General features: G+C 38.3%; 1 protein-coding gene across 1 annotated transcript in view; it reads right to left on the bottom strand.

Moving 5' to 3' along the window:
* The window catches only part of LOC308634338 (cilia- and flagella-associated protein 43-like), a gene marked incomplete at its 5' end in the record, with an annotated part of 78,960 nt that extends 76,753 nt beyond the window's left edge, over nt 1–2,207 (bottom strand). The window contains 2 exons of the mRNA XM_081268172.1: nt 515–768; nt 2,134–2,207. Coding sequence (XP_081124298.1) covers nt 515–768; nt 2,134–2,207 — 328 coding nt within the window. The remainder of the gene's footprint in view (nt 1–514; nt 769–2,133) is intronic.
* Between the last annotated feature and the right edge of the window lie 10,984 nt (nt 2,208–13,191).

A 13,191-nucleotide genomic window follows, 5' to 3' on the forward strand; every position in this document is an offset into this window, starting at 1 on the left:
ATTGCTCTGAAAAAGGACAGTGTTCTAGCCCAGTGCTTCTCAAAGTTTAATGTTCATATGATTCACCTGGGAAGTCTTGTTAAAAATGCAGGTTTTGGGGGCTGAGGTTGTGGCTCAGTGGCAGAGCGCCTGCCTGCCTCGTGTATGCAAGGCCCTGGGTTCCATCCTCAGCACCACATAGACATAAATAAATAAAATAAAGGCATTGTGTCCATCTACAACTAAAAAAATAGTTTTAAAAAATGCAGGTTCTGATTTGGTAGGTCTGGGTGGGAACCAGTTTCTGCAATTTTAAAAGGATTCCTGGGTAGCACCAATATTGATGGTAAGCAGACCACATTTTGAATAGCAGGGTTTCAGCCCACTTACTTAAAAATTTAGTGCTTAGTTTGATTTCTATTTAAAACAAAAACCTTTAAAATACAAACTACCTTCATTTATGAGAACTAGATTTGGTCATATGTTATAACAAAAAATCTTTAGTTGTGGACAGAGGACGCTTCCCCCAGGATACCTTTTAATTTGGTCCTTCTGGTCAATCCAGGAAAGTTGTATATGTAGATGTTGGGTTTTAGCTTCCGGTCAGAAAAAGCCACAACTTCATAAGGAATGTTAGTTGCCACGACGCCCACAATTCCATTAATACACTGGAGTACAGTCTTTGTCTTGGTTTCAATATTAATAAATATTACATAATTCCCACTAGGGTAGCAAATGGTGTCTTCGGTAACAAAATGAACATTCTGCTTAGGGAATCCTTGCACCCATCTTTGGGAAGAGATATGTCACCATCAATATAATACATTTCAAATAATTTTCTTCTCTTCAACAAAGTGAACAAAAACTCATCAAAATGTTTGAAACACATCTATTTTTACTGCCTTCCTAGCCAAAATAACCTGCAAAATTAGAAAAGAAATTCATACATCTTCTAGCTTTGAGAACAGTTCTCAAGAGCTGTTTATTGATAATTTTTTCAGTTAAAAAAAAATCCTCTCTGAATGAGCCTAAGAAAGCCTCAGAAGGATTTCTGGGGTCTTCTATACTTAGAAGAAAAAAGGTGAAAACAACACAGAGGAAAAAGAACTTGATTCTAATAGAAAACAAGGTGCATCCTGGGCCCTTCTTTTATAATCAGTAATTTCTAAAACTTAAAAAAAAAAAAAAACTTGGGTTAGTGCAACATTCTTTGTGGTTGTAAGATAAATAGGAAAATTTCTTCTTTACATAGATAAAGAATATGCAGCCATAATTTAGGCCTGAAAATACAGATAAATGAAGAAAACAAAGAGTGTAGTGGATGTAAATGATAGGTTAGAATATAAAAGGAATGTACTTTTAAGTGAGGAGTGCGTGGTTAGGTATATGCTGGAAGAAAGGAGAGTCTGAGATAAGAGAGATTCTATTTTTATTTAAATATTTAAGATAAGCTTTAAGACGCAGAGAAGGCAAGTGAAGGGCACTGGTTTGTTGAGTGACCTCAAGGAATGTGAAGAGACAGCAGGGTGGACAGAGGATGCTGTATTGAATAGACCCCGGGTACCAATGTAGGTGAGGCGATAAATACCACCTGCATCTGTGTGACGCTTTATGCTTTTCAGAGCTAGCTACGAATGCACATTAATCCAGTTAGTGGATGAGAGAAAACAGGATTTGACGTCCTAATTTTGGTTTTGGTGGTGGTGGTGGTGGGGAATGTCGCCAAATACTGCAAGAACGGAATGGGGGCTATCCGTGGGATGGGGGTGGGGCAGGGGATATGTATGAAAGGCCAGGGGAACCAGGTCACTGCAGGCAACACTTAGCCAAAGATAGGAAGTAGAAATGAAAGGTTGTGCAGAGGAATAAAAGGCAAGCGCGCAAGGGTCAGAATGGCAGAAAAATGGAAGGGGTGGGGGGGAGGCGGGAAACCGGTAGGGGCCTGGAGACCCTTCTTGAATAAGGGGGAGGAAGAGCGGTCATAAAAGGTCACACAGGACTGAGTCTGTGAGGAGGGTTGCGGGTGGCGGAGAAGAAGGCGAAGTTGCGGGGAGGACGGGTCTACGGAAGGCGAGGAAGCGGAGGGTAGGGAAGGCACGCAGGTCAGGAGTTTCCGCAAGACTTAATTTCGGCCGGGGGCTGTGGACGCCGCACCTCACCGACAGCGTCGCGCCGCTGGGGGAAGAGACAGCGGAGGGACTCTCTTCTCCTTCCCTGTTTTGCGCCATGGGCCTCGGCGGGGCGGCGGGCAGCAAGCGCGGGACCGAGTTGGGGTCTGTAACGGTTACTCGGCTATTGGGGCTGCAAGGCTCGAGAAACCTCCACTGTTTACAGCGTATCCAGGAGACTGTAACCCTGCGCCCATTGGCTCCGCCCCTTGCCCGGGTCTTGCGGAGTCAAGCGGATTGGTGGAAGTGCTTCTACGTTTCTGCCAATGGGCGAGCGCAAGCGAAGCGGAGGGCGGGCCCCTGGGGACGGGTGCTGAAGTGGTACCATCCTAAGCAAATAATTACAATATTAATAAACCTCAAACAGCTATTATTTTGAGTCCTGACCATGCCAAACTTTGTTTCGAGCGCCATACGGACAATATCTCATTGTCTCTTCATATGCCCCATCAGCCCGTATTACCCACAAGGAAACTGAGAAGGAACTTAACCAAGGCTAAAAGCTGGGTGGGACTTAAGTTTAGGGCTAGACTAAATCCAGAATGTCCAACCCTCAGTTGCTGAAAAACACTTTCAAATGTGCTTTCTGCTACCTCAAGGAAGTAGACGGTTTCAGGAAGTAAGCTGATGAATCGGCCAGCAGCTTGTCATTGCTTCTCTTCTTTCCTCACTCCCTCTCTCATTCTCTCCTTTCTTCTTTTCCTTGGCCCTCCTTTTTTTTCTTTCTCTTCTTTCCTTCTTGCCATTGCCAACTTAAAAAAAAAGCAAAGAGAGAAATTCTCCAAAGAAAGTGAAATGTATTTGAGAACAGATGAGAATGGCAATGACAATACACGGATCATAATAAACTATAGGCATATTCCAAGAGATTGAGGCAAGGAGAAATCTTAAAGATAAAAATAAGGAGGATTACATCAGATATTTTGAAGCAATAATCCTTTACTCCTATTATTAATATCAAGAGCAGTGTTGGTCTGAGGTTGAACAGACTGTTGATGTGCAGATATCCTTGTACATTTTGCATAAGGTGGCCTCTTGCAAAGTTGGTTTGTTAAAGTCTTTTGTGCTAGTTATTATCAAGCAATCCTGTGAATGAGAATGCTGTCTTCATCACCATCACCTCCAGATTCCTTTTTTTTTTTTTTGAGAAGGTCAATGCTAGTGGTTATATTTTGATTTTGACAAATTTCACATTTGTTTTACACCACTTTCTCTCCTTCATATACAGAGCATCACCCATGCATTCTTGCATTGTGCTAGTTACTTAGGGGGAAAAAAAACAGATAAAATTCTTTCCTTAATGGTGGGGTCGATGGAGGGATAGACATCATTTCATTACACATTTGTAGAGTTAGAAATTGATATAGGAAGAAAAGGAATATGATCTTATGAGTACTTATATAGGCATCTTCTGCTAATGACATTCTCTCTTGGGCAAACTTTAGCCAGCCTTCTGAATCTTCTCCTAGACTCATCCTTGTACTTTCTTGTATAATGCTGTGCCTGCCACCTTATGTTCTTCTAAAGCATATACTGATTTAGACCTACTGTACGTGTAGTGAAAGAAAGTCTCAGAAAAGTTAAACTTTTTACCCCAAAGCTTACAAGTTTCAAGTGGATTTTAACCAAGGTAGTGTTAACTGTCTTCAAGAATTCTTTCCAGGAGATGTTGTAGACTTGTAAATTTTAATTAGGCCTTTAATTTGAATTGAGCATTTTTCAGAAAAGGAGGAAGAAGAGAAAACCTTTCATGATTTGTAGAAGTTTTAGAACAAATAATATGGGAAGAGGTTACATTTATATGGAGATATTGCATCACTTAGGAAAAATGACTTCGTGTTATTGCTTTGTGCATTTAATCTAATAGATTCGGAGTACATTTTAGAATATTTTTATAGTTTCTGTGGAGCATAATCTTATCATGAAATTTCTTTTCTGAGGTTTCTTACCTTTTCTTGAGGCTGCACTTGGTTGAAACATGGAAAGCAAACAACATATCAAACATATGATTCTAGTACTTTAATGGAAGGGACCAAGAAAGTTCACAAGAGAGGCTTGTAGCAACAGGCCCACTCCTAATTCCAAGGAAAGAATATAAATGGAGTTGGGGGCAATGGTGTACATCTGTAATCCCAAAGATTTAGGAGGCTCAAGCAGGAGTATAGCAAGTTCAAGGACAGCTAGGTCAACTTAATGAGACCCTGTCTTTAAATAAGAAAAAGGACTGGGGGCGTAGCTCACTGGTAAATCACCTTTGGGTTCTATTCCTAGTACCACCAAGAAAATAATAATAATAATAATAATAATAATAATAATAATAATAATAATAATGGAGACCTAAAAACCATTTGCTCAACTGTTTTAAATTGGTTCTTAATAACACCAGGCACTGTGGTGCATGCCTGTTATCCCAGTGGCTGGGGAGGCTAAGGCAGGAGGATCAAGGATTCAAAGCCAGTCTCAGCAAAAACAAGGCACCAAGCAACTCAGTGAGACCCTGTCTCTAAATAAAAAACAATAGGTCTGGGTATCTGACTCAGTGACCATGTGCTCCTGAGTCCAATCCCCAGTACCTCCCCCAAAAAACTGTTTCTTAAAATTTAAAAATCAAATGTATGATATGTCAAGTCATTGTACTGTCATGTGTAACTAATTAAAACAAATTAAAAAATACAAAAAAAATTTAAAAATCAAACACCAATTATAAGAATAGAAAATAAAGAATCCAAGTCAAAATGGCTTAAAGCTAAAAACTTTTAGTTAATTTACATCTTGTTAAATATTTTATATAAACAAAAATGTTTATAATTCAAATTTTCTTTCTGTGTTCATTTAATTATCAAAAGAAAGAATTGGTATCAATCTTTATACATGTTATATTTAGACATGCATGCATTTATAAATGTGGGAGTAATGGAATTTGTTCTATAATTTCACACTAATCGATGAGAACCCCTGGAATCACAAACCAGAACCACAGAGAGGCAAAAAAAATTGGTCATTTTGATCCTGCTGGGAAAAGATACCTAGTTTATCAGGAATGAACACTGAATGAATGATTCATGCTATCTGAAAAGAAGGAACGACAAATGCTTGAATCTATCTTTTCTGTTATCCAAACACTTTTGCCATTTAGACTCTCCCACATTCCTTAAGTAGATGTTGGCAGGGGCTCAACACACAAAATCTCACAGCATTCATGCAAGGAAATCTTGTCTCATGGACATAAAGCAAATATGAAGTCACAGCAGAAGACCTTTATAGTTATGGTGATGCTGGAGTGGTGCTGAGTGCCAGATCCCACACAGCAAAGGCATGGGCCCTCTAAAATATGGCCCCCTGCCCCGGACACATGTTACAGGTTCTATGGTTTGTACTACGCCAATAAAGTTCGACAAAATAGTATCTAGTGAAAGATAAAATAAGAGGAAGCAATGGAACTTATAAGAGTGACAAAATACAGTTAAAAACAGACAGAAGTTACCCCTGGTGGCAGTTGTAGAGGGAACAGAGATGAGTGGGGCAGAATGATTTCTGAGATGGCTTTTAGCCTTGGATCCCAGCCAATTTTGCAGAACACTGACATCCGTGGACTCTAACATGGACTTAATTTAAATTAATCCAAGGACCATTAGGGAATAAAAACATAAATCAGTTTGCACTGTGGCATACTTAATACTTAAAATAGTACTTTGGCAGAGCATCAAGTACCAAGCTGTTAGTCAGCCTTTCCATCACTGTGTCAAATACCTGAGGAAAAAAAAAAACAACTCAAAGAACGGAAGATTTATGGGTTCACAATTTCAGAGGTCTCAGTCTGTGGTCAGCCAACTCCATTGCCCTAGGCCTGAGGTGGGGTGAAACATCATAAAGAAGAGCATGGTAGAAGTGTCTGATTTTGCATGAAAGTTTTGGCTATATTCTTGGATTTCTGGAATTCCTTGTAAATTTTTTAGAATAATCTTGTTAAATTGTTGTTAAATTTAAATTTTTAGAATAATCTTGTTAAATTGTTAAATTCAATACTAATACTTTTTGAGTTAAAAGAAGAAAAAAAAAGGAAGAGGAGGAGGAGAAGGAGAAGAAAAAGAAGAATAAGAAATCTGCTCAGTTTCTAGAAGCCAGGAAGCAGGAAAAACAAGGAAAGGACAGGGTATAGGAAATACCCTTCTAGGACGTGCTCCCAAGAGGCTTAGTTCCTCCAATAGGTTCCACCTCCTACGGTTTCCATCACCTTCTTAATAATCCATTCTAAAAAATTATTATTATTATTATTATTATTATTATTATTATTATTTTGTATCAGGGATTGAACTCAGGGGTGCCTAACCACTGAGACACATCCCCAGCCCATTTTGATTTTGAGACAGGCTCTCGCTAAGTTGCTTACAACCTCACTAAATTGCTGAGCCTGGCTTTGAACTTGGGATTTCCCACCTCAGGTTTTTGGGTGCCACCATGCCTGGTCCATTCAAATCATTAATCCATCAAATGGATTAATATGTTGATGAGGTTAGAGCCCTTGTGTTGGAATCACTTCCTGCCCCACATTTAAACCTTGCCGCACTGGGGACCAAGCCTTCAACTCATGAGTCTTTGGGAGACATTTCATATTTAAACTCTAAACAAGCATTTGAAGGTCCTGGTTCACTATCATTCCTCATCCCACGTTGAATGATTTCATGAAGACTTGAAGTGTCTTCAAGAGAGTCAGGTTTCCTCTGTTTTAACATCTCATAAAAGACAAAGCTCAATGGTTATACAGTTCATCACTATATTTTATTTTATACCTTTTCTTCTGATTTCCCATAAGTTTCCTTGGTCTTTCTAGAGTCTTTTCCTATTGCTTGTGTTCTTTTGTACAAGAGGCAAAGAATTTCCCAAAATATTACATGCTAGTGGCTTTTTCATGGATAGGAAACTGGCATGGTATGAAGAACCAGGTGTTGGGATATATTCTATGACAAAAACTTGAGTCAACAAGAAGAATATGTGACTAAAGTGGTGAACATATCTGAGTTCAGATTAGACTCTCAGAAGTTATGAAATTTAGAGGGAAAAGCCTTCAACCTAAAATTTCATGGTTCTTATTCTGACTCTTGGTAGGTATGCAGTAACTGGGAAGGTCACTTAACTTCATCATCTGTAAAGCAAATTAGATAATATTTTCCTGGTTATGCTCATAGGAGTGTTGTGAAGATCAAATGAAATACTGCACATAGAAAGGACTTTTATATAAAACATGCTATACAGATATTTGACCCTGTTACATAGTTGCAAGTCATTTCTCTTCCCTGTGGGGCCTGGGAAGGAAGGTGATTTACATGCAGGCTGAACTGCCTGGTCCAGACTGGATACATAGTAACGGGCTGTGCTAAATTTTTAAATAAGTGTACAGGATATTACAGGCAGACTAATTCTAAAATTACAAAACACCCTTACAGTGTTAACTGGCATTAGTAACACATGTTACCAATGTGTGGTAACATGTATGTGCTCCAGAGCAGTTATGCATCCAACATACTAGTTTATTATGTTGTGACTGGCATTTTTTTTTTAAATGAAGGAACACAGCAGAAATTTCACAATGCATCCCACATGGTAAGCATAAACACTGTTTTAGGTGTGTGTGTGTGTGTGTGTGTGTGTGTGTGTGTGAATTTTGCTCTTGGATATTAGATAAAATGTGTTTTTTCTTTTAAAAAAGTTATTAAGTACTTTTAGAGGATAGTCAGGGAAATGTTCTGTATTTCATCAAATCTAATTTGAACTGATAAATGGGAAATAATATGCCAATTACATTACATTCAAATCCTAGAATGTTTACTTGACACTTGTTAAAGAACTTTTTAAAATGCAGATGGATTTTTATCACAAAGGAACTCTTAAGCTTATTTAGAAATAGATTTTTGTCCTGACTTTTGTGCAAGTAGAAGAAGAAACATTATTCAGTGAAATAAAGTATTGCTTCAACTTTTTCACTTTTAGAATCTAGCTCTTGTGAAAATTTTTCAGACCAGAGTTTTAGGCATTCATTTCACTTTCTTCCCCCACCCCCAAAACTGTCCTCTGTGCCAACGAGAGCATTTAATTTATAATATAGCAAGAGACCTCTCTTATTATTTCTAAGACTTTCTTCCAAGCCATTGACATCTACCCTGCAGATTCAAGCACAGGTAATCACATCTATGTCAGGACAACCCCCAGCCTGCAGTGATTTTAAGACATATCCTTTAGCCTGTGAGTAGTGAGGTTTATTGAAGAGACGAGAGAGAGAGAGAGAGAGAGAGAGAGAGAGAGAGAGAGAGAGAGAGAGAGAGAGAGAGAGAACATGCCAGGGAATGGATTTTTATTGGAGAACAAAAAATTCTGGGGAAAATCCCATCCAATGAAGATTAAGGAGGGCAATGTCCCAAGGTCAGGAGCGACGATTGGGTCTTTGGGGTAGTAGCCAGACACGCCTCCACACGGACAAGCCTAGGGACCTGAGAAGGGTGGGGAAAGCTCTGGACACAAGATGTGCCTAAGCGCTTCTCGCCCAGCCAGGGAGGTAACTCAAATCACGTGTGAGGATGGCCTCCCACAATATCCCAATTTTCAGGGGCATTAAATGTGGAGAAATTAAAATCTTAGAATGGATGAGATATAGTAGCAATTAAGAAATGACTCTAGTCAGACTTGAGTTGAAAAACCAGCCCCACCTTTCAAAGTGTGTTGATATTGAGAAAATCCCTTAACCTCAGACCCCCTACTTTTCTCATCCATGAAATGACCATCATAACACTTTATTCTTAGCATTGTTGTGAGGATTAAATGCTTTTTTTTCCCCCAGGTAAAAAATTTAGCAGATACCTGGCATGAAGTGTGTACTCAATGGATGGAATTATCCCCTATATGCTATTCTGCAATGGTTTCATTTAATAATGATCTTGAACATGTTTCTGTATCAGTATATATAGATTTAGTTTATCCCTTTTAATAGTTGTCTTTTAACCGTAGGATTTTTTCACCCTGTTCTTTAAAAAATCAGTTTCTTGAATTTTCTTATTTTTTCTCAATATAGCAAAAAAGTAAAGGGTTAAATTCTATGGGAAGGGTTTCAAGTGACAACAGACTCCACCTTGTTTCTTCCCATTTCATCCATTCTTGCTTCAATGCCATTCTCCAGAAGTCATCTTCCACCCAAAAAATGGAAGTTAGCCAATATCTTTGAAGCATCCCCTCCATACCAGGTACCCTCTCTTTTCCTTTCCTTCTTCCTGGGGGTAACTACTATTCTGAATTCTGTGGCTATTGTTTCTCAATTTTCAATGCTACCACATATGCATGTGCCATGACCAATAATAAGCTATTTAATTTTGCATATATTTTTTAACATTTATTTTTTAGTTGTAGTTGGATGCAATATCTTTATTTTATTTATTTTTATGTGGTGCTGAGGATCGAACCCAGGGCCTCACACATGCTAGGCGAATGCTCTACTGCTGAGCAACAACCCCAGTCCCTAATTTTGCATATTTTACATAGTCATGCCCTATATTATTTTTTTGACTTGCTTTTATGACTCAATCTTGTGTTTTTGAGATGATTTAAAAATTGATAGCTATAGCTGTAGTCTCTTAGTATTCATTGCTGGATAATTGTCCATTAAATGAAATACCACAATTTATCCAGTCATCTCTAAATGTACTTTTTAAATTCCCTCACTTTTTTTTTTTTCTATTTAAGGTCCTTTCTTTATGGACCACGTATTCCCATATGGATCCTTATTGTAAGGATTATATATTTTTTCATTGATCTGATTCTGGAACTAATTTTTTCACTCAATCATTTAGCCAGTATCTTTCATGGAATCTCTTTTATAAAAACTTGTTTCTCCCTGCTCTGGACCAACACTGAATGCTAATTTAAAAGAATATATATTATAAGATAAATGTCCTTTAAAATTTTTTTGGAAAACATTATTTCTTAAAATAGCAACAATGGTGAAACAATTAATGTGATTTTCAATATTCCTAACTTACTCTTGTTAACATAAATATATATATTTAAAAGTATAAACGTACTCAAGTTACATTCCTGAAAGTCACAGAAGAATACTGTATCAAGTGGATGTATATGAGCAATGAGGAAAGGTGCTATTTAGAAGATAGATAACTATTTCTTATGGCTATTGCTTTTGATCTTAGAACCAGCAGAATCAGTTCAGATTAGTCTACTCAGATTTATTATTGAAAATTACTACTGCAAAATGTATTGCTCAGTTGGTAGAGTACTTGCCTTGCATGTACAAGGCCCTGGGTTCAATCCCCAGCATAAATAAATAAATAAATAAAATACAGTACTGTGCCATTTCAACTGTTGCTCACAGTGATGTACATCAGATGTTCACATTATGTGTGTACCTGCAGAGGATTTGGAAATGATCTACTATAACACATAGCAGTACTATAGTACAGGCATTGCCTGAAATAGTGTACTTTCTTTTCAATTTGTTTCTTTGAGGAATTATTATTTTACTTTATTGATGAATTAGCTCTTTCAAAAAATTATAACAAAACATTCTACTACTAATTAACTAGGGAACAGGAAATTCCAAATAAAATTCTAATATAATACCATGATATGAAATTTTTAGTTTGTCTAATTAAAGATTTGCCAGCTAGGTTTAAATTTATAAGATTATTTGCATGAAGTCATTAACATGTTAAAAGTCCTCCTAAAAGATTCCTTAGAAAACTTGGAATGGAGCCACCATTTGACCCAGCTATCCCACTGCTCGGTCTATACCCAAAGGACTTAAAAACAGCATACTACAGTGACACAGCCACTTCAATGTTTATAGCAGCTGAATTCACAATAGCTAAACTGTGGAAGCAACCTAGATGCCCTTCAATAGATGAGTGGATAAAGAAACTGTGGTATATATGCACAATGGAATATTACTCAGCATTAAAGGAAAATAAAATTATGGCATTTGCAGGTAAATGGATGGAGTTGGAGAATATCATATGAAGTGAAATAAGTCAATCCCCAAAACCAGGGCTGAATGTTTTCTCTGATAAGTGAATGATAATCCATAATGGGGGGGGGGCATGGGATGAGTGGAGGAAATTTGAATGGGGCAAGGGGGTAGGAAAGATGGTGGCTGAGATGGACATTATTACCCTAGACACATGTATGAGTGTATGAATGGTGTGACCTTACTTCATGTACAACAAGAGAAGTGAAAAATTCTGCTCCATTTGTGTACAATGAATTGAAGAGCTTTCTACTGTCACGTATAACTGATTAGAACTAATAAAAAAAAGTGCTCCTAAAAATTTTACTTCTTTAAATAGAGTAAAGCAAGGCCCGTATTTTAAATTTAGTTTTATTTTTGCCTATTTAATTAAACAGAAATATGTAGTAATGATATTATTTATTTAACACTTATTCTATGCCATGTAATATTTAAGTGCTTTCTATATATTAACTAATTTAATCGTTCTTTGAACTCTATAAAAGGCATTAAGTTTTTACCATCCCATTTTACACGAGGGAACTGAAAAATACAGGTTAGTGACTTGCCTGCTTCCACAGGGATAATAAGGAGCAATGGGTTGAACTGTGTCCACCCACAACTTCATACATACTGTAATGTCCTAATCCCCGGAACCTCTGAATGTGGCCTTATTTGGAAATAGGGCTGTAGCAGATGTAATTAGTTAAATTAGGATGAGGCCATACTGGAGTGTGACCCTAACTCAGTATGACTGAGGTCCTGATTAAAAAAGAAAAAATTTGATGGACATGAGCACAGAGGATTCCTTGTAAAGGTGAAGAAAGAGACTGGCTGAGGCTTTTGTACCTAGGGACACCAAAGATTGCCTCCAATCACCAGAAGCTGGGAGAAGCATAGAGCAAATACTCCTTAACAATCCTCAGAAGGAACCTTGGTGACGCTTTCATTTTGGACTTCTAGCCTCTAGAGATTTGAGACATGTTTCTGCTGGTTAAGCCATGCTGGTACTTTGTTACTCTAACCCTAGTAAACTAACACAGGGGGAGAACCAGGTCAAAACAGGCAGGGAGCTCCAAGACTGCAAGCTTATCATCTCATTCTTTGCCCCTCCCATAACAGAGCCAAGCAAAATTAAACAGACATCCCCTTCCAGACCAGTCCAGGAGTTATCAGTTTTTAAAACTAGGCAGGCGGCTGAACCTGGAGTTTCTGCTGAATCACCAGCCAGCACTTAGTGGAGCCAAGAAGCCTGAACACCCAGCTCAGCGTTTTCCAAGAGCTGAGTAGTTCTCCCTTTGGCTAAACATGGCTTCTGAGCTTCTGGTGTCGGGGAGAAGAGAAAAAATGAAGATACCCAGAAAGTCAGATTTGCCATGCTGGGACACCTGGCAGAGCCTCATTTTAATCCTACTCATTATTTTTCCAGCCTGGACCTGAAAAACTTCTGTTATTTCATCTACTATTGCCCCAGACACAAGGTGGATGGAGTGGTTCTGATGACTCTGCACTGCTCAGCAGGGTTTGCCTGACTGTCCATCATATTAAGTTTTGGCGTATGGGTCCTAGGAGATCTGGTGGGTTCTTGGACTGGAAGGCTGGTGGACTTTGTTATTGTTCATTGAAGTCTGTAAACCTTTGTGACCGAGATCACAAAGATAGGGGACAGACAGATGAGAATAATAGGAACATGAAGTTAAGGGAATAATTCTATAAAATGGACTCTGTGCTGACCCCCACATGCTTTCTTTTCTAAAAAAGCAAATTTACCTGCAGCCCTGCCTGGTTTAAATGGACAAGCTATGTCACATTGCTCAACAAACTACCTGTTATCTGCAGGAGAAATGCAGGCCTGAAATAATGTTGATAATAGTAACCCAAATTACCCTGAAAGGCAAGACTTTTGTGACCCTTTTCACAGATTAAATCCTGAAACTCAGGGAGATAAGGATAATTCCTCCTAACCATAAAATCTGTAAGAATTTATGGTTAAGGCCCCTGCGGTGGCGCATGCCCATAATCCCAGAGGCTTGGGAGGCAGAG

Source organism: Spermophilus citellus (assembly GCF_964194105.1).
Source record: "Spermophilus citellus genome assembly, chromosome: 15".
NCBI lineage: Eukaryota > Metazoa > Chordata > Mammalia > Rodentia > Sciuridae > Spermophilus > Spermophilus citellus.